General features: G+C 62.0%; 1 protein-coding gene across 13 annotated transcripts in view; it reads left to right on the plus strand.

The window, feature by feature from the left end:
• CAMK2B (calcium/calmodulin dependent protein kinase II beta) overlaps window positions 1–22,562 on the plus strand; it is a 108,380-nt gene that overhangs the window by 80,131 nt on the left and 5,687 nt on the right. For 4 of the 13 annotated variants that reach the window (XM_030797191.1, XM_030797190.1, XM_030797192.1 and 1 more), the window contains exons 7-17: window positions 1,993–2,095; window positions 2,187–2,270; window positions 2,866–2,960; window positions 3,180–3,302; window positions 3,739–3,822; window positions 4,774–4,816; window positions 5,879–5,953; window positions 10,860–10,897; window positions 11,075–11,146; window positions 12,655–12,699; window positions 14,466–14,514. In XM_030797191.1, coding sequence (XP_030653051.1) covers window positions 1,993–2,095; window positions 2,187–2,270; window positions 2,866–2,960; window positions 3,180–3,302; window positions 3,739–3,822; window positions 4,774–4,816; window positions 5,879–5,953; window positions 10,860–10,897; window positions 11,075–11,146; window positions 12,655–12,699; window positions 14,466–14,514 — 811 coding nt within the window. Of the gene's footprint in view, window positions 1–1,992; window positions 2,096–2,186; window positions 2,271–2,865; window positions 2,961–3,179; window positions 3,303–3,738; window positions 3,823–4,773; window positions 4,817–5,878; window positions 5,954–10,856; window positions 10,898–11,074; window positions 11,147–12,654; window positions 12,700–14,465; window positions 14,515–16,018; window positions 16,133–16,594; window positions 16,724–18,799; window positions 18,929–22,562 lie in introns of all 13 variants that reach the window. The other 9 variants (XM_030797202.1, XM_030797193.1, XM_030797195.1 and 6 more) reach the window with 9 other exon arrangements.

Here is a 22,562-nt window from a genome sequence, read left to right on the forward strand (position 1 = left end):
TTAACTCTGGGGCCAAGGCATAGAAGTGGAGGCCAGTGGTACCTCCTCCCCAATTTGGGAGACAAACAGAATTCTTGCTGTCTCAACCTCCTGTTGAGGGGGACAGGATGTCCTTTTCTCCTGGACAGAAACCCACCGTCTTGATCGTGACAGCCCAGGAAGCAGCAGAGTAGTAGGGTTGCTGTCACCCCACTGGGGAGGGTGGCAGAGAGCAGAGGGCAGTTAATGTCATCCTAGGGAGCTGCAAAAGAGCCAGGGTGGGGCATCACTGGGTGGCCTAGCAGGGGTGGGCACAGCCTCAGAGCTACCCTGGAGCCTCCAGGCCTTCTTGCCCAGGGCTTCCTACGGTCCATGTTCACTTAACGCTCCTTCTCTTCGGAAGAACTGCTGGTCTGTTTCCTCTGGGGAGGGGGGACATACAGCAAGTCTGCTCTGGGCTGGGTGGAAAAATGCAGCCCCTGACCCCTCCTCTGTCCGACTTCTCCATGTGGCTGCATGGGGAGCTTGGGACCTCCACCCACTCACGTTGGCAAAATCACCATGTCCAGTGGCCTGTGGGTTGGTGCTCGGTGGACAGGGATGCGTGTGCCCCAGCAGGCTGGGACCCCCAAGGTGATGAGGAGGTGGAGGTGGGGGACAGAAGCCCCCAATGCTGCCTTGTCAAGGGAGCACATGGCCTCATCCCACCTGCTCAGTAGGGCATGGCTGGAGCTTTCGAGGAAGCTCTGGGTTTCTGCTGAGGGGCGCTCACAGCTCAGGGCTGTGGCAGTCTTTGCACATGGGGATAGCATATGTCATTCATTCTGGGGGCCACTTTTTCACATTTCAAGATCTCTGAGGTTTACAACCAGTGTTAAAAGTGGGTGGAGTCGTCTGTTTTGTCTTTTTTGGTGGCTCATCAAGCGGCAGTGTGATCCCGAGGGTAGTGCATCAGATGGAAGCAGTGCCAGGACAGCGGGACACTCACCAGGGCGAAGGGGTGGCCTGGGAGGCTGGCCAAGGGGACCTGAGGGCCCCAGGGAGCCCCCTGCTGGTCAGGGACAAGGAAGGCCTGCAGCTGAGAGACCCCACCGCTGGGAGATGGTGAGGCTGATGGGTAGGCCAGAGCCCGATGGGGTTTGAAAGCTGGGACAGGAAGGTCCCATGGGATGCAGTGGCCCTGGGACCCCCTCAGGCCCTCAGTGCCAAGTGTCCCCAGTCCAGGGACAGCAGCCTCCTTGGCCGCTGTTGCAGGATAGGGAGCAGATGTCCTTCTGGCTTGAGCAAGGGCACTGCTCCCTGTGTCAGGGCCTGAGTAACCCCCCCACCTGTGGATACCCAGCGGGCAGGGGGTCATTGCAGGGGCCTCCTTCCTGCCCCATGTAGTGGGGATGACCAGAGCCAGGGGACTTGGTGGGTGGATGTCCTGGGCTGCCTCTAGTGCTGAGGCCCCTGGGAGTTTCTCCTTGCCCTTTGGGGGTCACCATCTCAGCAGGAAATACCTGAACTTCCCCTCAAGCAGCCCCCAACATCCCATGTCTCTGAGGAGTGGGAAACAGGGAGGGGAGGGAGGGCTGTTGCAGCCTCTCAGCCAGTGGGAGTCCGAGGGCCACGGGAGCCCCAGCCACTGCACGGTCTGCCCCAGGGCTGTGGGGAACATTTAGTTTGCTTGTAAGGATGAGCTTGAGGTTTTGGTCCAACTTGCCCCCAGGTCGCCCTTCCAGGGTATGGGGATCCAAGCTCAGGCTGAAAGCCAAGTTTCCTCTGAAAGGCCAGAGCTGCTGTGTCTCTGTCCCCAGGGGCAGAGGGGCTGTGGGGTTGCAGGCTCAGCATCTGGGACTCTGGGGTGAAGGCTCAGCCATGCCCTGCAGACACCATGGGGCAGGGCTCAGACCTGTGCACCTGTCTCTTGCAAACCACTGTTTTATCTGTTTTATAACCCCCCCACCCCATCCTGCATAACATCTCTGGGTTTAAACAACGTGCACCCTTGTGCCGGTCACCTCCCTGCAGCCGGAGAACCTGCTCCTGGCCAGCAAGTGCAAAGGGGCTGCAGTGAAGCTGGCAGACTTCGGCCTGGCTATCGAGGTGCAGGGGGACCAGCAGGCATGGTTTGGTGAGTGCCAGGGGCAGGGTGTGTTGGCTGGCAGTCGGCAAGGCAGGAGGTGATGCTGATAGCCCTTCGTGGCCTCTTCCCCTCTCTCTAGGGTTCGCTGGCACACCAGGCTACCTGTCCCCTGAGGTCCTTCGCAAAGAGGCGTATGGCAAGCCCGTGGACATCTGGGCATGTGGTGAGGCCTGGCCCGAGTTGGTGCGGGGCAGGGCCTCGGGTGTTTCAGGACTTCCCACCTACATCCTGGAGTGTGCAGTGACCAGCACGTCCTGCTGTCATCTGGGTTTATCTGTGTCAGACCTGCCTTTGAGCTGCCCTGGCAGGGGTCTGCCCACACAGCCGGGAGCCCCCTTTCCACCCAGATTAGAATTGCAAACATGAGCCTGGCTCACCCCAGTGCTCGCCTGCGCTCAGCAGAGGTCTGGTCCAGAAGTGTGGTGGGTGGATGGGAGTGGAGAAGAGAGGTCAGGGGCTGTTGGGCCATGGGCAGGGCCACCTCCTTGGGCAGGGGTCTCCTCCCACAGAGGTGGGGAGCAGCAGAGGGGCTTGGCGTCACCCCCATCCCTGTGATAGTGTGGGTGTGGGGCAGAGGTTGGGGGGCTGGCTGTGCCCTTCTACCCCAGTGTCTGCTGCACAGGTGGGGGCAAAGGAAGGCTGGGGACCCCAGTGCCCTCCCAAGGCCACAGGAGCTGGGCAGTGAGGGTGCAGGGCATGGGCTTCATGGACAGTGGCACCCTGCAAGTGGCTGCGGTGCTCACAGGCCCCATCCGCAGGGGTGATCCTGTACATCCTGCTCGTGGGCTACCCACCCTTCTGGGACGAGGACCAGCACAAGCTGTACCAGCAGATCAAGGCTGGTGCCTATGATGTGAGTGCACCAGCCCCTCTCTGATGAGCTCCCTTCCTCCAGGTGTGGCTGGGTGAGGGCAACATGGGAAGAGGCTAGGAGTGGGATGAAGCCACCTGTGGCCAGGTCCTGGGTCCTGCTCTCCCAGATTCGTGGCTGGAGATGAAGCCCCTTGGAGAATTCTTGCCCCTGCCCAAGAGGGGGCTTCAGGCCCAGCTGGGGCACTGTTTCCTTCTGCAGTTCCCGTCCCCCGAGTGGGACACCGTCACTCCTGAAGCCAAAAACCTCATCAACCAGATGCTGACCATTAACCCTGCCAAGCGCATCACAGCCCATGAGGCCCTGAAGCACCCATGGGTCTGCGTGAGTCGCCCTTGGTGCCCATGGCGGGGAGGGGGCTTCTGGTGGAGGTGGCCTCAGACCACTGCCCTGGCAAGGGCCCCAAGAGGGTCCTGTTCCTGACATCCAAGAGCTCCCCTGGGTCCCCTGGGTGCTCCTTGTGGCCTCTGGCTTGGGACACACCAGCACGTTTGTGCGGCCTGGGGCTTGGAGGGCATTAGAGGGTAGACGTGATCCCTTCCTCCCAACTGCAGTCCTGTCTATGAGGGGCAGAGTGGGCGAGGCAAGGGAGAGACGAGTCTTGAAGTCCCAGGCGGGTGGGGACAGACAACCCTTGCTGCAATGGTGGCCAATGGCTCTTGGCATGTGGGGACCCTGGGGTGCCGCAAGCCTTGCCACCCTGGCCTCTCCCCTGTGCCTCGGGCTCCTGGCTGCCATATGACCACCCCTTTCCCCACAGCAACGCTCCACGGTAGCATCCATGATGCACAGACAGGAGACTGTGGAGTGTCTGAAAAAGTTCAATGCCAGGAGAAAGCTCAAGGTGAGGCCCTGGCCCCTAGTCCCAGGCACGGCCATGCTTCTCTGTGTCCCTCTGGGCTGGAGCGGGGGGGCCTTGGAGGGGTCTGGGCAGACCTAGGGGTTGCTGCTGCCCCCAAGACTGACTGTTAGCAAGTCCCAGACTGGATGCATCAGGTGAACTCAGGCCAGCTTGGGAATGAGTCCAGAGGGGCCCTGGGCCAGGTGTGGCCCCTCCTAGTTGCCTGTGCCACCTCCTAGCAGCCCTTGAAGGAGCTGCCCTGAAGCGCTCGCTGTGGGCTCCTCACCCGGGCTCTACAGGCAACACGCACCCTCTGGCAGTCACACTCTTTAGTACAAGCAAGTCCGAAGCTTCCAGCTCAGGCAGGTTTGGTAAGGAGAGCAGAGCCACACACACTGGTCTTGGGTGGGCTGGGGGAGTTTGGGGAGGGAGGTGGGTCCCAGTAGGGTATCCGACCTGCCTGCTTTGGCCAGGGCTGGCTCCGGCGACTGCACACTGGCAGTCCCTCTACTTGTGGGTTCCGGGATGGGGACTTGTTGCCTGACTGCCCTCTGCTGGTCTCTGAGGAGTTCTCCCCGGAAGCCCCAGGACTGCTGCCCTGTCTAAGCCTGTCAGGAAAAGAAGGGGCTATCAGGGAGCTGGACCCCAGAGGAGCTGCCGTGGTGACCAGCTGTTCTGGTGACCCCTGAGGCTTCAGGGGTCTTGAAGCAGCTGGAAGCTGTAGTTGGTCAACAGGTTTAGGCCCAGGGTGTGTATAATTCTGGAAATAGGTGATCTGTCTCGGTGCAGCTGCTGGCTTCCTGGAGCTCTTACCTCTCTGGAAGGCTGAGGTCATGTCAGCCTCATGACCATGAGGCTGAGCATCTGGGCAGGAGAACAGGGGTCTTATCCTGGCCAGAAGCCAGCAGGGAACCCTCATGGGATAGCCCCGGTTTTATCTGTGTCTCTCCCCAGGGAGCCATCCTCACCACCATGCTGGCCACACGGAATTTCTCAGGTGAGCCTTTCTTCTCCAGGGAGACAGGCGCTGCCCCCCTCCCTGCTGGCCTACGCAGGAGAGCGCCTCCTTCCTCACCAGCCTCTCCATTCCTCCTCTGCGGCAGGCCTGCCCTTGGCGTCTGCCCTCAGCTCTGAGACCCACTGCCCACTTGGCCCCACTGGGCCCCCACCTTGGGTGATACCACAGGGTCCAGCCCCCCGAGGCCATCACCTTCGTGCAGGGTCTGTGTCCCTCCACCCCCTGAACACGAGCGTCTGTGCTGCCCCACTGGGGCTCACAGCATCGTGTGTGTCTGTCCAGGCGTTTGTCGGGCATCTGTGTGGCCTCCTTGTCATTTTGAGTGCTCTGAGCATTGTGTTTTGTGCGGGAGGTGGGCAGAAGGGATGCGGGGTGATGCGGGAGGCTCGGGGGCCTCATTCCGAGTCCTGGATGAGCTGCAGCCTCCTGTCCCAGCTGCTCAGGGTGGGTGGTTGGGAAGCAAGTTCTCTTGGCAGGGGGGTGGGGCAGGTGGGGGGTGGGGTCTGTTATAGACCCCTGAGGCCCAGGGCGCTGGCAGACCCATCCGGGGCGTGACGTTAGCCCCGGAGTGGAGCCGGCAGCCCAGGTCTGGACAAGCTGTGCCTGTGGCTTCTCCGTCGTCCGACACTCCGTGTGCGAGCGTCTGTGATCCGTCTCTCTCGTTGTCCATTTGCATCTGGTGCCCCCCACCCGCCATCCTGTTACTTTTGCTGTGATGCTGTACTGCCGGGAACGCGTGCACACGGTCACACCAACACTAATAGGACTGTCCTGTCTGCTGTGTGCTCACCACACCCTTCGGGCATGAGAAGCCCCCACTGGGGTTTTCTAAGGAGAAAGGAGGCAAATGCTTTTCCGTGTCAATCAGTCCAATCTTGTTTTCACTCTCTTGAGCAAAGGATTCTGGAGCCATCTGTCACCTAAACTTTAACTCTAATCTTCTTCTGCTTCCTTTGTCTCTTTTCTTCCCTTACCTCGCCCACCCCTCGTCTGTGTCCGCCCACCCCTCCCTTCCCCTCGTCTCTAACCCGGTGCTAACAGTGGGCAGACAGACCACCGCTCCGGCCACAATGTCCACCGCGGCCTCCGGCACCACCATGGGGCTGGTGGAACAAGGTAGATGTGTCTCGACCAGCGTCCCGCCCGCTCCCACCCGTCCCTCCTGCCAGCATGCAGCCCCCTGCTGCACGCAGCCGCTGGCCAGGCTCCAGAGCCGCCCCAGAGGCCGCCAGGCCCCCGGGAGCCCCTGCTCCCGTGTGGTCACATCCCAGCAGAGCCCATCACAAGGGCAGGGAGGCTGCCCCCAAGGCTCCTCGCCTGTAAGAGGAGGGGCTGGGCTAGGTGACCTCTGGGCTACACCAAGCCCTTCTGGTCCTGGCCCCTGAGGTCTGGGGGTCTGGAGACCCCCATTAAGAATGGCCTGGGCCCCACAGGGAGCCACTGGGCCTGCTGCTGGGGGGTCTGAATCCTGAAAGGAGAGCCTTGAGGAGCAGAGCCAGAGAGGCAGAGGCCCTTGGGGCAGACCCACACCCTGCCCCTCAGGGGCCGCATGGAGACGGTGGTCTGTGCTGCTGAGTCCCACACGTGCATGTCTGCCCTGAGCATCCCCCCAGGACAGGCCGCCCTGGAGCGGGTGGGGGTTTTAGGCACCCTGAGGAGACTTTCAAGGCTTCCTCTTGGGTTGTTTCTGCAAAGTCCTCCTCCCCCGGCCCCAAACCCTGTGAGGGAAAAGGCCGCCACTGCCCACCTGCTCCTCTGGGCTGTGTGGGGCCAGAGCCCAGAAGCCCAAGTTGGCTTCTGCCCACCTGCTGGCTTGTGACCATGGGCAGACCCCATGAGGGCTAGGTGACCCCAAGACCTCCTTGCAGCTCCAGCCTGAGCTGAAGGCTGGTGAGAGCTTAGGGCAGGCCAAGCTGACAACGCCTGGCCACAGAACACAGAGGGCTAGAGGGGTGACCCCAGATCCTCCCTGGGCTGAGCTGCCAAGTTCCCTGTCGTTGCCTCCAACGTGGGCTGGGGACCGGGCAGAGGTTCCAGGGTGATGGGGACTGCCTTCCCCAGGCCTCCTCATGACCCACAGGGTGAGCAGCTCGGCCTTCCCAGCCAGAGAACCCTCCTCCCGGGGAGGCGCAGGCCGTCCTCAGGGAGGGCAGTCTGTTCTCCTCCCATGAGCCCAGTGGACGTGTCTAGCAGGCAGCACCCTGGGAGGGCCTTCCTGCGTCTGCTCCATTTGATGGGCCTTTCCAGAGCACAGGCGGGAGGGGGCTATGATTAGAAAAGGGTGAGGCTAGTGGCTTCTGGGGAGGCGCTGCTGCCCAGGGGACAGTGCTGAGAGACAGCTGCCTCTACGCTGCCCTGTGCCGGGGGCTCCCGCTGCAATGCCCGCCTGCCTGCAAGTGAACGTGGGGCGACGGTGCATGAGGCCCTGCATGTGTGGCTCCACCCTGGGCGCCGAGAGCAGCTCTGTCCTAGAGGGTGGTCAGTGCATGTGGACAGAGCCCAGCATGGCTGTCCTGGGTGACCAGCTAGGGGGACAAGGCAGAGGCGGGGCTGAGGGGACCACCCATCCTGCTAGGTCAGCCCAGCTCAGCCATACCACACAGCAGTGAGCATGGAGCTCAGTTCTCTGCCAATGGCAGCTGAGTCTGGTACCATCCAGTCAGAGTCTGGTACCAGCCCATGTGGCATAGCCCCCTCGGCCCGCAGAGAGACCCCGTCTGTCGAGTGTGCTTCAGTTTGGCCTCTGGTCTCTCCTGCATTGATCGGGTGTAAGGGCATAGGAGACCCAGTGTCCAGCCAGCTGCAGGGTGGCAGCAGTTGCCCTGGCCTGGAGACCCGGGAATGGGCAGGGCCTTCCCAGGATGGAGGGCAGAGGGTCTCTCCTTGTCCCACAGAGGCCTGCAGAACCCCCAGCCCAGGTGTCTGGGATGCCTGTGACTGCTCCGCCTGCCCTGGGCTCCTGCGGCACCTAATGCATGCTTTGAACTTGAGACACAGAAAGGAAGTTCCCGCGCCCTTGAACGCTAGTGTAGATGAATGGTGAATCTGGAGAATCAGACTCTGGCCCTGGTGAATCTGGAGTTAGTCCCAGGCAGAGATGTGAAATGAGCAGCCTCCCAAAAAATGGTTGGCCGGGAGCCATGCACTCAGGAGGGCCAGGCCCATGCACCCGACACTGTGCCCAAGGCGTGCACAAGCGATTGTTTTAAAAGTGGGTTCACAAGGAAGGATGTTTGGGAACTGACTGAGACAACAGGGACGTCTGCTGCAGGGCTTCCCAGAGCTCTGACGGCAGCATCGGCCTGAGTCCTTTGAGGAGGGCTGGTTTGTACGCGGCATTTGCTGCCCACTGGACTGTGAACTTCTGTCTTTTTATTTCCCACTGCTGCTGTGGTACATCTCCAGTAGCACAGTTTGGAAATGCGGGTTTTGATAGACTCAAGGATCTAAATGGAACCCTCTTAGTACCAAGGACTGTCCGGGGTCTCTGTCATCCCCGCCGATGGGCCTAACTGCGGTGCCTCCTTTCCTGTGAGAATCTTCTGAGGACATGCCCTGGGAAAGAGCTCAGTTCCGCTGCTCCCTAGGGTGCCGTGCTGGCCCCGGTTCCAATGCAGAGCCTGGCTGGAAGTGCCGCTGGGTTGGCGGAGGCTGCGTGCCTGGCTGTCCCCTCAGGGGTGGGGTAGAACTAGCCTTCTGAAACCGCCTGCTTCAATTGGCCACAGCTTTTCGAAATGTGTGTTTCTGGAGGGGACTGGGTCCCTTCCTTGCCTGTTCAGCTCCCCACGACAAATGTCCTCAAGGCGAGGCTGGATGCCTCCTTCCTCAGGCTCCTAGGAGGAGCCCGTCCGCCAGCTGTGTCGGGCAGCTGGTCACCAGCAAGGACAGGATCCCCCAGCTGCAGCCTCAGGCTGGCTGGCACTGGACAGGTGTTTCTGGGATGAGTTGTGTGTACTGGAGATGGGAGGGGAGCTGAGAGGGTGGGATGCACAGACAGAAGAGGGGGCTCTGGGGGTCCTGGAACTCTGAGTTCTGAGTCTTCAGGACTCTCCCTCCACAGCAAGTTACAGGGAAGCAGATTTGAGCCGCAGCGAGGGGGAGGGTTTTCAGTCTGTGCTGTAGGGAAGTGGGCAGTCGGCATTTCTGGTCCTGGGAACTCACTGGGCAGGGCTGCCTTGGGACATCAGGGAAGTGGCCCTGTGCACAGCTTCACCAGGCGGGGCCCTAGGTCTGGGGACGGGAGAGTGATGCCTGAGGCCCCTCTACTTCTCCATGTATCCTGGGAGGGACTCCTGGGCTTGATACAAAATTGTTGAGAGTTAAGAGATCTGTGAGGAAGGGGAGACTGCGAATAGAAACTGTGTGCCCACTGCACATGGGGTCCGCAGGGCCACATGTAGCCACTGCTCAGGCACGACCCCAGTCCCCACAGAGCCCAGGAGGGGCCAGGGCCATGGAGGAGGCAGCACTGGGCATCTGGACAGGGAGGGGGTGGTCAGCAGGCAGCAGGCCCAGGCCTGTCTATGCCCTGCGGGGTGCAGCCTCCTGATCTCCACGGCAACCTGGAGCACTCAGCGTCAGAACCACTGGGAGGGCTTGGGGAACAGATGTCCAGCCCTGCAGAAGTTCTGGCTCAGGAGGGCGGGGTGGGCCTGGGAATTTGCATTTCTGACTGTACAGGGCGATTCTGCTGCTGCTGCTGCTGCTGGGGTTGGGGGAGGATCCCATTTGAGAAGCGCTACAGTTCTAGGTTGAAACGTGCCTGTCTGTCCCCACCCAGGCCTGCATGGGCAGCACGGGGTCCCCAGGAAGGAGGATCCAATTTCACGGCTTGGCCAGCCAGGGTCCTGGAGCCAGGCAGTGGGGGAGGGGTGGGGGGTTGCTATGCCACCTTCCTTCCCGGCTTGGCCCGGGGGCAAGCATCCCCACACTTCCCATGTCGTCATCCCCTTGGCTCCAGCCTGGCTGCCTCTCTAACCCCGCTGTACCGGCTGGCCGCATGGCCCTGGCTCTTTTTGGTGAGCGTGGTCCAGGACAGGTCACCTGTGAGTCCTGGGCCCTCAGTCTTGCGCCCCTGCCTGAACCAACACAAATCTTGTTTTCTCTCTCTCTCTTCCTTCCTCACTCCCTCCCCTTCTCACCTTTCCTTTTCTGTAAGGTAAGCTGACTTCCTCTTTTGGTTTATTTTTTATTTATTTTTATTTTTTAGTTCTGTAATTAAAATCCTAACAGCCATGGAGGGTGTGGGCACCGGGGGCTGGGGCCAGGCCCCTCTGACCTCTGAGGGGGAGTGCTGGGTAAGGCGGGGGCCGCGCTGCTGGGACCAAGTATCCTCGGGGGCTTGTGGGCAGAAAGGCCTGTGCTGGCCCCAGTCAGTGCACAGAAGCAGCCCCAAGGCCAGGGCTGCTGGGCAGCTTGGAATGAGGGCGAGCAGGGCTGCCCTTGGTGCCTTAGCCGAGGGGCCCATGGGACAGAGCTCTGAGGCCTGGGTGCCAAGGTATGGGGGTCCGAGAGCAGGGTGAGCGCCTGGGCTGGGACAAGGCCCTCTGAGTGGGCCGCCAGCTGCAGCCCACCCACCCCTACCCCAGGAAGGCGGGGCCCGGGAGGCCATGACCTCTGGGGTGCTGGCTCAGCTGCCCCCACCCCAACCTGGCACCGCTAGTCCTGAGTTCCCATCAGGGAGGAAGCGGCATCCTGCCTTCCTCTAAGAAGAGCTTGCATGTGGCCCAGAAGCCAAGGGGGCTCACCAGCACCCACAGGCATCTCTGGGTCTGGTCAGAAGAGAAATCTGGATGCTTGCAGGAGCCCCAGGGTCATAGAGGAGGCTGGAGATAGGGCTGTCCTGGTGTGACGGGACGGCCCCCCACCTGCTCAGAGCCAGCCTGGGTGCTGGAACCACACTTGCCTCAGGACCCTGGGCTTGCTCCTGGGGAAAGAGTGGGGTCAGGCAAAGGGGTGGGGGTTCGCTGCAGTGAGACCCAGGCCCATCACTCACCATGCCTTCTTCCTCACCCTGCAGCAGCCAAGAGTTTACTCAACAAGAAAGCAGACGGAGTCAAGGTGAGGCTCCAGCTGGGCCCTGGGGTGCCGGGGAGCCCAGAGCCTGCAGCTTCACCCCCACTCCCTGGGGCTCCTGCTCTGGAGTCCCCCTCCCCCCATGCCCTGACAGACACGGGACAGGGAATGGCGAGTGAGGGGCTTCTCCCGCCTAAGGGTTCCTCTTCCCTCTCTCCACAGCCCCAGACGAATAGCACCAAAAACAGTGCAGCCGCCACCAGCCCCAAAGGGACGCTTCCTCCTGCCGCCCTGGTACTGAGCTCCTCCAACTCTGCCTCTCAGCCCCTCCCACGCCCTTGGCTGTGTGATTGCCGCTGGTCAGAGGGGGCCCGGTGAAGGTGGGGTCTGGCCCCGCCTGGCCTGTCTGACAGCACTCGCATGGCCCCCGCCCCTCATCCCTCACTGGTGGTGAAGTGGAGAGAAGAGGCCACTTTTGTGGGGAGCTCCAATTCAGACAGGTTTAGGGCTGCTCTGGGGAGCCCCTGGCTGAGACCCACAGATGTTGGGGTACAGGGGAGAGGCCCAGCCTCCCACCCATGTTGACTTGTGGATGTCTCTCCAGGAGTGTTCAGGAAGTCAGTGAGGCAGAAGACACCCTCTCCCCACCAGGACCCCACCCTCAGTTCCTCCACCATCCTCAACAGGCCGACCCACAGACCACTCCCAGGGTCTGGGCCAGGCTCTGCAGGGGGAACAGCCCATAGTGGCACATTCCACAGCCCATGGGGAGACGGGGCCACAGTGGTGCAGTAGAGAGGTGTCTAGGCCAGTGGCAGCCAAGGAGGGGGCTTGCCGTCACGTCTGTGTTCCCTCAGTGCTGCTCTGTGGCTGCCTGAGAGGCAGGACTTAGGGGCTCCCTGCCGGGGAAGGGAGGGGTCCCCACCATGCTCCGCTCCGACTGTGCCCCTCAGTGCCCATTGCCCTGGGGGCTTCTACAGGTGAACCCTACAGCAGTACTCCCAAGGATGTAAAGTTGTGGCTGGTGGGTGCCGGCCTTCCTGCTGGGGCACTGTGCTGTGTCCCCTCGGCTGTCCTAAGAGCTTTGGGGCTTGCTGGCCCGTAGGTCCCCAAATTTGCTGGAAACAAGCTTGATGTCCCCTGAGAACCCCAGGCCAGGCTTCGGGAGCCAGCCCCAGACCGCCCACGGGAATACTGGGTTTGCCAAATGGCCACTCTGAGACCCAGGAGAGGAGAGCGGTCCTGGGAGGGGCGAGCTGCTCAGAGCAGCCAGGCCGTGGCTGGAGGGTGGCCTGGTGCAGCCTACCTAGGGCCTTCCAGTGGCCAGGGCAGCCCACGTGCCAGCCTCACAGCCAGCCCCATCTCGGACCCTGTCCATCCCATGTGCCACCCCCACCCCTATGACATCTTCAAACCTGTGCCCCCCCATGCTGGGGCACGGGTTCAGGCAGTAAAGGGTGGGGAGAAGCCCCCAAGACCGAGCCTGGCTTCTCTGGCTCCCACACACATTGTGCAGCTTGTCGGGGCCCCACGCAGTCCATCTCCCACCCTGGACAGCAGCACCTCTGCCAGCCTGGACAGAGCTCCTGTCCATTCCATCCCTGCCGGCTGACCCAGGCTCCTCCCCCAGCTGCTCCACGCTGCCTCCATCCCTGTCCCCCACTCTTGCTCTGCACTTCTTTCTCACAGGCTCTGGCCACCCACACCTCCTCTGTCTCCCTGTTCCCCTCCTGGTGGTCTCTGCTTCCTCCTCTTCTCACTTTCCCTCTCTTTCCTTCCTCTGTGTCTTCCTTCTTCTGTAGGAGCCTCAAACCACCGTCATCCATAACCCAGTGGACGGGATTAAGGTACTGCCCCCCTTTCCTCCTCCTGCTTTCCCCAGGCAGGAGGCTCCGGGCCAGGAGAGAGGTCTGGGGCAGCATTTGTGCCAGAGTGGAGGGCAGATGTCCCATGGCCCTGGCCGCCCCTCCCTGCAGTACGGTAGGGCCCCAGTCCATCTTCGTGGGCAACAACAGGACAGACTGGCTTAGGCCTCAGGCGCGTCCCTGGAGGTGCTTGGCACAGTTGCGCCCGGTCCCCATGTGGCCGACACTCTCAGACCAGGGCTCCGCGTGTCCCATCTACCGCAGGCGGTAGGGCTTCCTGAGGTCTGGAGCAGGGCCTGCATCTCAGGAGCTGCATCCTTGACCCTCCTGGCTGTCCTCCACCCCACCTCCCTCACGCGGACCCCAGTGCTTCCTGCTGAGCAGACCCTCCCTCCTCTGCTCCCCTCTCTGCTCTGGCCATCAGCTCCCATCACATTGGCATCATCACTCTGGGGCCAGGGAAGGGGCTGGCTCTCTGGGGTGGTGGGAGGGATGGGGCCAGCAGCCAAGCCGTTTCCAGGACTTCCAAAACAGCACCGTTACACCCAACACGGCCCCCAGCCCAGCTCCCACCTAGGCCTGGGCTCCTTACAGAGCCCCCAGAGTGCCTCTGTGGGGACCCCCACTTCCTTCTGGCCAGTGCCACCACCCAGCCCATCATCAGAAGACATCTTTCTCCATGGCAGGGACCGGGGGTCCAAGGAGCACCCATGGTGCTAGGCATCAGGGCCTGGGTGTTCTCCCCACCTGGCAGCTGGGGATGGGTGCCCCTGGGACCCGTGTGTGTCTGGGGTGGGTCATGCTCTCTGCAGGACCCCTAAACAACCTTCTGGGCTGTGGTGAACTCTGACCCTGCACCTAAAGACCCATAGTTCTGGTCTAGGGCCTCCGAGCAGTGTCCAGGCAGTGTCCAGACCAGGGGGCGGTCCCCCAGAGACCTTGTAAGATGTTTCCTCTGAGGAACAGAGCAGGCCTCCTGCGGACCTGGAGGATAGTCTTTTGAAGGGCAGCAGCCCTGGAGCAGGGTGGGGGAGTCGGGGGCCACCTCTGCCCTCTAAGGACACCTGAGAGGTGAGGCCGGGGCCTAACTGGACATCCAGTCCCGGAGGGGCAGGTGTCCTGAGGGAATGTGGGCGACAGGAGTGCTCTGCCTGGGGCCAGGCCAAGGTTCCTGGAGCCCTGTGCGGATCTGCAGAGCTCCTGGGAACGCCTCACCCTGTATTTTAGATGACACCGGCTGCTGCTTCATTGGAACCAGCCAGTCCCATTGTGTTTCATGTCTTGGAATTTCAAAAAGCCCATTTTCCCCTCTTGTTAAAGAGTTGACTGAGCATACCAGTCTCTCTGCCAGGCTCATCTTGCTGGGAGAAGTGGAGCCCTCATGTGTCAGGGATGCAGGGTGGCCACAGCACTAGGGTGGCAGGGCCGGCCTCGGACTCTGTGCCAGCCTGTGCCGGCTGCTGTGAGAATGCGCCCTGGTGAGGGGCGCCCTCCCAGGGACCAGCACAGAACTGAGTGTCTTCTCCGGTCACTGCCGCATGAGGTCCACAGAGCTGAGGCCCTACAGCCACCAGAGGGCATGTCCCCTGAGCCCCTGGCCTTTAAGCCCCGTGGAAGCAGCCGAGGCAGACATCAGCTTCAGAGCCTGGGCTGGTCCTGACACAGGCCCAGCCCTGTCCACCTGCCCTCAGCCACGTCCCACCTATCCTTGGCCGCATCCTGACCCGCTGCCTCCCGTGTTTCCTCAGGAGTCTTCTGACAGTGCCAACACCACCATAGAGGATGAAGACGCTAAAGGTACCTGCACTTGAGTCCTTGCCCCCCAGTGGCCTTGGCATTGCTGGGCTGTTCTTTGAGGTGGGTGGGACTTGGGCAGGGTCAGCTCTCCTGCGACGCCTGGTTTGTGCGTGTATTGAGGGGCTCAGGGGCCCTGTAGCTGCAATCCCGCTCCAAGCCTGGGTGTCAGGCCTGCCCAGAGGGTGGGAAGCGTGGCAGAGACGACCGGCAGCCGGGTAGTCTCAGTCACCGCATCCAAGTGAGGAAGCCACGGCTTTGCGCGGAGGCAGGTTCTCCACACCAGGACCCTCATAGGGAAACAGGCCCATGGGTAGAATTTGTTCCAAGATCCTGTCCTTGTCTTAAAGCTCCTTAAGCTTGCATTTCTGTCCAGCATGCACTTGCCAAGTGGCCGGGCAGCTGGGTGAGTGTTTCCGTGTTTGCCTTTGCTGAGCCAGGAGCGTTCTCCTGCGGTGGGCTTCTGCACCACAGATTCCAGGGCCCCCTCCTTGCTCACCCAGGCCAATGTCTTGTGTGTTCCCCAAGAGGCCCCCAGGGCACAAGGCACTGGGGCATGCTCCATGGAGTCTGCCGCCTCCAGACCACCCATGTGGGGCCTCCTGACCCTCATCGCTCACACGGTCACCTAATAAGCGCTGCGCTGTTCTCAGGGCTACCCTGGTGCCCCAAAAGGGTCAGCCACTCTGCCAGTTTAGGGGAGAAAACTTCTCACCTGTCCAAAGCATAGCCTTGCTCCTGCCCGCCCTACCCAGCTATGACGCTGTCCCTGAGCAGAGGTGAGCACAGGACTTTGGGCCCTGGATGCCGGAGAGTGGGTGTTTGTGTGATTCCCCTGCAGTCTGGAACAGTCCCCAAAGGCAACAGCATGAAGGCTGTCCAGAGGTTCTGCCATCACCCTCAGCCAGGTGGGGTGCTGAGCAGTGAGGGAGGGGACCTGGGAGGGGGACCCAGCCTGGATCCTGCAGGGGAGAAGAGAAGACAGCCAGAAGCCAGCAGTTGTGGCTCAGATCTGAGCCCGAGCAGCCTCTCGAGGTGGCGGCAGACACCCCCACCCCACCTGGTGCAGAAAGAAGCCTTGCCAGGCTGCCCTGAGGCTGGTACAGAGTCCAGGCAGGCTCAGTGGCCATCATGCCCCTATGATGACTGTCACTCCTTCTCCGTGCGCCTGGCCTCTGCTGGCTCTGGCCAGGGGTGGTCACAGCACTAGGGTGGCAGGGTGGCCTCTGACTCTGCGCCAGCCTGCACTGGCCTGTGCTGCCCTGGCCTCTGCTGCCTCTGGCTCTGGCAGCGGCCCCATGTTGGCTCCTTTCAGCCTTCACATACCTGCTGTGGCCACCACAGGCCCAGGACCCCCATAGGGTGGCCACCCCACCTCCACCCCAGGAGCCCCAGGTATCCAGCTGTCACCCCCTCCCTGCCTTCTGGCCTTCCCCATCCTTCTCCAGTTGCCTTCTTTTCCTGCGGGCGCCCCACCCACCTGCCTGCCTCACCTGTTCCGCCTCAGCCCCCAGGGTCCCCGACATCCTGAGCTCAGTGAGGAGGGGCTCGGGAGCCCCAGAAGCTGAGGGGCCCCTTCCCTGCCCATCTTCGGCTCCCTTTAGCCCCCTGCCAGCCCCATGTAAGTAGCCTGGGCCCTGCTGCTGTGGGGGTCATGTTGGAGGGCTGGCAACCCCCTAGAGGAGCCACTCCAGAGCCGAGGGCAGGCTGAGCATGGACCCTGGCTCCAGCCTCATCACCCCACAATCCCTCACTGGGGCTTTCCAGGGTGGCCCCAGCCCATCGAGCCCCACCTCTTTGTGAGGAGGGCCCTGGACCACTTTCCTGCTCAAGGCCACTGGGCAGGATGGGAGGCCCCGGAGGCCTGGGCCTCAATTCCAGTCTTTAGGGTCGGTGCAGGCCTCACTCCACATCAGCTTGCGGGCGGGGGGTCTCCTTGCTATTGAGGCAGGCTCTGATTCAGGGCCTGACCCCAGGGCCTGAGGGGTCTAGAACATGGGACCCCTCCCACTGGCCTCCTCCGCCTTGCCGCCGCCTGGTATGTCTGTCTGCCTTGTGTTCACGTCTCATCTGTTCCACCCAGCCCCCAGGATCTCTGACATCCTGAACTCTGTGAGAAGGGGCTCAGGAACCCCAGAAGCCGAGGGCCCCCTCTCAGCGGGGCCCCCGCCCTGCCTGTCTCCGGCTCTCCTAGGCCCCCTGCCCTCCCCGTGTAAGTAGTGGCCCCCAGGCCTGCCGCCTCTGCTGCCGGACAGCTCCCTGCGAATGGCCGGCGCTCAGCAGCTTCCCACCTGCGTGCACGGCCCAGCTACCCTGCCCCGGCGCCGCAGCCTGGTGTCCTGCCCTGGCGGGGCTTCCTGTGGGCTCCCACGCTAACCAGCAGGGCAGCTCCTGGCTTCTCCCTCAGGGGCCCAGACCCCTCCACAGCTCCTGCTCCCACTGCCACTCCCCACTCACTGTCCAGCCCCAGGCCCCTCTCAAAAAGGTCTGTCCCAGCCCTGGGCAACCCTGGCCCCTCTGAGGCCCCCCATGCCCCTAGGCCCTCTCTGCTGATCACTGTCCCAGCCCCACAGACCACACCCACCCAGGGGCCCTGCCTATGGTGCCCAGGAGCCTGCACTCAGGGCCACCCTGGTTCCTGATGTGACCCCAACCCCTGAGCGCCCTTCCTCAGTCTAGGGGGCTGAGGAAGGTGCCAAAACTGGAACCCCAGCCAGGGTCTCTGGAGCTCACCAACAAGGGGATATTACGGAGAATCATAAGCCTGGCCTCCGCTGACCTGGGCTGTCCTCATGGGGCCAGGCCAGGCCTCCTCTGTAACGCCCATGACTCCCACCTCTCCCTGTAACCCCGTCCAGCGTTCCTCAAGGGCCACTTACCTGACAGCTTCTTGCTGGCCAGCAGCCTCTCCCTGGAGGGTGCCCTCTGCCCCCAGCAGCTTCAGCCCATGCCACCCGACAGCCAGAGCATCTGCCCTTCACTCCTGCAGCCTCCTCTCCACGCACCACGCTGTCCCCCTGTCTCCCTCTGTCCCCCCATATCCCCCTTGGTCAGCCTACAACCTCTCCACGTCCCCCTAAGTCCCCCTTCTATCCCTACATACCCCTCTGTCCCCCAAATTCCCCTCTTTCCCTCGTTCCCATTTTCCTCCCCAAACTCTGCTCTGCCCCTCACATTCTCCCTCTGTCCCCCACACCCCCTTCTGTCCCCCACACCCTCCTGTGTCCCCCACATACCCCTCTGTCCCCCACACTCACCTGTCTTCCACACCCCCTTCTGTCCCCCACACCCCCTCTGTCCCCCACACTCTCTTCTGTCCCCCACACCCTCCTCTGTCCCCCACACCCCCTCTGTCCCCCACACCCTCCTCTGTCCCCCACACCCTCCTCTGTCCCCCACACCCCCTCTGTCTCCCACACCCCCTCTGTCTCCCACACCCCCTTCTGTCCTCCATACCCCCTCTGTCCCCCACACTCCCTCTGTCCCCAACATCCCCCTCTGTCCCCCACATCCTCCTCTGTCCCCCACACCCCCTTCTGTCCCCCACACCCCCTCTGTCCCCCACACCCCTTGTGTCCCGCACACTCCCTCTGTCCCCCAGACCCTCCTCTGTCCCCCACATCCGCCTCTGTCCCCCACACCCCGTCTGTCTTCCACATCCCCCTCTGTCCCCCATACCCTCCTCTGTCCCCTACACCCTCCTCTGTTCCCCACATCCCCCTCTGTCCCCCACACCCTCCTCTGTCCCCCACACCTTCCTCTGTTCCCCACATCCCCCTTTGTCCCCCGCACCCTCCTCTGTCCCCCTCACCTCTCTCTGTCCCCCACATCCCCCTCTGTCCTCCACACTCCCTCTGTCCCCCATGCCCACCTTGGTCCCCTCACGCACCCCCATCCCCCATGACCCCTTCTGTCCCCCACACCCCCTCTGTCCCCCACACCCACCTTGGTCCCCTCTTGTCCCCCCATCCCGTACACCCCCCTCTGTCCCCCCACGTGGCCCTCTGTCCCCCACGTCTCCTCCATTTCCCATTTCCCTCTCTGTCCCCCAAGCTCCCATCTGTCCCCCACAGCCCCTTCTGTCCCCTATATCCCCTCTGTCGGCCCAAGTCCACCATCTTCCCCCCACACACCCCCATCCTCCCTCCCTCCCCTCTGTCCCCTCATGCCCCATCCCCCACATCTGCCTCTGTGCCCCTCAATCTCTGGCTTGGCTGTCTGCCCGTGGTTTCTCTCCTGCGTGCCCCCGTGCCTGCCTTGTGTTCATGTCTCGTCTGTTCCGCCCCAGCCCCCAGGATCTCTGACATCCTGAACTCTGTGAGGAGGGGCTCAGGGACCCCAGAAGCCGAGGGCCCCTCGCCAGTGGGGCCCCTGCCCTGCCCATCTCCGACTATCCCTGGCCCCCTGCCCACCCCATGTAAGTAGCACCTTGAGTGGCCCTGGCAGCGGCTGCCTGGAGGGGCTCGGGGTGTGCGAGCCTGGCAGTGGTGCTCTGGGAAGGGCCAGCTTGCGGGGGAGGGCAGGGGCACAGGATCCCTCTGCTGGGTCCCAGGGAATTGCTTTGAAGCACATGAAGGTGCCATTGGGTCTCAGAAAATGGAGGTTATGGTTATGAAGTGTGTATGACGTGTGTATAGGAAGAGTGTCTGAAAGAGCAGGTTTGTCACCGACCCCAGCACTCTCTCCACAGCTTTCTCCTGATGGGAGGGGAATGGGTGGCAAAGGGTCCGCGCGTGTGGCAAGGGCTAGCACGCCAGGAGCTGCTGGCTTGGGTCAAGGTGGACCTGCTGGGCAGGGACAGAAAAGTGTCAGTCCTGGCCTGAGACGCTCTAGCATTAGAGCTGCCCAAGTCCAGACAGCAGGGAGCAGGTGGGGATCAGGAGGCGCAGATCTGGGGGGCAGCTGGGGCCAGGCTGAAACAGAGCGGGCGGGACAGGAAGCACAGGCTGGGCAGCTTCCCTGGCCAGGGAGGAGCCAGGCTGGGCCACCTCCTGGTCTGTCTGCCGACTACCCGCAGTATCACTTACAGGGATGGATGACATCCCAGGGCTGCTGCCACCCCCACCTGTGGGGAGACACCAGGCTGGGGGTGGTGTGGAGATGCTCTTAGAGAAGAGGCTGCTGGGCCAAGGGCTCGGCATGGCAGGGCAGTGGCTAGGTAAGTACTTGAGGGACAGGTGGGGTCTGCGTGCCCCCATCCCATCTGCAGGCGGCCAGGGCAGAGGGGTGTGGGGAGAGTGAACCCACAGGAGCAGCGGCCTGAGGAGGGGGATGCAGGCTGCAGGCTGAAAGGGGCACTGGATCCACCCTGGGTGCCCGAGAGGGCAGGGGACAGCCCTTGGAGGGGCACTCACCCCCAGAGCTTATGTGGTCGGCTGAGGACCCCCAGCGGGGGTTGACTGAGGGGATCAGAGGCAAGCAGCTGAGGGGAGAGGCCAGGTTCTTGATGGTGATAGGGTCGGGGGGGCCTGGGCGGCGACCAGAACTCAAGGAGCGAGGCATGGGGAGGGGCCGCCGTGCAGCTGGGGTGGGTGCACAGCAGAGCCTCTGGGAGTGGTCAGAATCCCCCACACCTGCCACTCCTACAGCAGCTCATCTGATTTTAAGGGACTTGCTGCCCTTGCAGAAGTGGAGGGGTGTGCCCAAAGGAGCCTGCCTGGAAGGTCACCCCATCAGGTTGGCATGACCCTAGCCCAGGGCTGCAGCCTGCCTTCAAGGTCTGTGCAGTATCTGGGGTGAGTCCTCTGAGGACAGGGCCCAGGGTGGGTGTGGAGTGGCCAGCTTGGGGCTCGGTGTCCAGGCTCACCTTCAGGGGCCACAGCACAGACCTGCCCCTCCAGAGTCTTTCCTAAGCTTGGCTGGGGAGGTGGGGGCTGCAGGAAGGAGCTGTGAGCAGGGCAGGATGGAGATTCATGTGGCCCTCCTGGGAGGGGCTGGGCAGGGCTGGGAGGGGTGGGTGAGATGTTCCGGGAACTCAGGGAACGGAAGAGTCTGGGTACTGCCCTGAGGGCACCTGGGCCCAGGCGGCAGGTGGCCAGCTTTCTCCCTCCTTTCCACCTCCTTTCTCCAGAAGGCACCCACCAGCTGTGTAAATAGGGCAGGTGCCCACGGCCTGCCTTAGGCCCCGTCTCCTCCCCACCCACGCTCTCTAATCGCGGATTATACACAATCCAGCCTGATCCCTGGGCAGCTGCCCTCCCTCCTGCAGCCACCTCTGGCTCTGAGAGATGGGGTTGGGGCCAGCCCGGGGTCCCAGGAGTCCAGGCCAGGATGAGAACCTGCTCTGACCCCACCTGGACGCATTAGGCCTGCCTGGACCTGTCGCCTCACCCCAAGAGAGCCACAGGCAATGCAAAGGCTCCTGTTCATGTCGGGGCACCTGGAAGGCCTGACTTGCAGAGGCTCTTGGCTCATGCAGACCCCTCCAAGCCCAGACCCTGCCCACCACCTCCCCTTTGTCCCTGGAACTGCCAGGACAGCTTGTCCTCAGCCAGCAGGTTTCCCCACCCGGGCACCCCTTCATGTTGGGCCCCCCTCCCTTCTCTCCATCAGGGATCATGCCCTTCTTCAGGGGCCCAGATATCAAAGACACAAAAGCTCCCATGTGCTATGTGGGGAGGCAGAGTGGGGGCTGGGTCGAGCTGGGGTCTGGGCAGCGCCATTCCGCAGGGCAGGGGCAGCCTAGGCTTCCCATCTGTGGAATGGATGGATAGATCTCACAATGGACCTGCTTCCCATACTTCACTCTTGATTGGAACTCTGACCATGCATCTCCCTTCTGTTTACTTTATGCTTCTCTTCCCATCAACTCCCATTTAATTACAATTTGTTTAAAAGCACTGCGTATTATTTCATTAAATGGAAGATTAGTTTCACTTACCATTAGTGTAAGGTGACTATAGAACCAAAGCAGACTGGAAACCAAATGAGATAATGTCATTCTTTTCTCCAATCCAGCTGCCTGCTGCTGTGCGCCTGAGAACCCCTGTGGAGTGGCAGGGGCAGCTCTCTCTGTACATTAGAAAGGGGGGTTAACTAAGTGACAGGAGGTGTTTGGGACATGTGGACACCAGACTTATCTCTTGATGCAAGGAGGGCAGAGCCAGGCAGCCTAGTGGGGCCTGGCTTGGGGGCTGCTGGAAGGACTGGCTACAGGTGGAAGAGAGGTCAGACCTGAAGCTTGGGGCCACCTCCAGGAAAGGACAGGTGAAAGTGGGGGCATGAGGCAGGGGAGAGGCAGGTGCCAGGCAGAGGGTAGAGAGGAGGCAGGAATGTAGCAGCTGGGGTGGGGGCGGGCCCTCAAGTGTCATATGCTACTGTCCTGGGGCCCAGGGGCAAGGACAGGAACAGCCACAGCATGTGTTAGGACAGAGCCCTGTGCCTTCCTAGAGCTGGGCAGGTGGAATGGGGCAGGAAAGGGACTCATGGTGGCTGCAGCAGGAACTGGAGGGGAAGGGGCTTCTGGATCCTGCAGCCCACCTTCCTAGAGGCCAGCTTTCCAGGGTCCACCAGGTGGGTGGGAACTGGGCTTGTGTAGCAAGACTGCCCTGAGGACCATCCATGACATGGTCTAGATGAAAGTTAGGCAAGAAAGGGAGACAGGCTGGCAGCAGAAGTACAGCTGGGTCAGGAGCAAGGGCCTTTCCAGATAGGGACAACCCACGAGTGCACATGTACCCACGCCATACAACACAGGCACACATGACACGTGCACACTCACAGGCACTGCACACACACATGCACACACAGGTGCTCATGCATATGTATGAGCTTCATCTATACACATTCACACGCACACCGTCCTGCTCATGTGCATGTTTCCATACATGCGCATGAATGCACAATCACGTGTACACACATGCATGTGATCACATACATGAACATGTGTGCACCCCACTCCTCAGGTGCCATCGGGCTCCTCCTGCTGTCACTGTGCAGCAGGGGACATGAGGCCCCAGAGCAGACAGGTGCAGCACAGGTGTTCCCAGGCAGCACCCCACACACATGCATGAGCACACCTGGTCATGTGGCACCTCCTTTGTGGACTCAGT

Source organism: Nomascus leucogenys, chromosome 17 (genome assembly GCF_006542625.1).
Source record: "Nomascus leucogenys isolate Asia chromosome 17, Asia_NLE_v1, whole genome shotgun sequence".
Lineage (NCBI taxonomy): Eukaryota > Metazoa > Chordata > Mammalia > Primates > Hylobatidae > Nomascus > Nomascus leucogenys.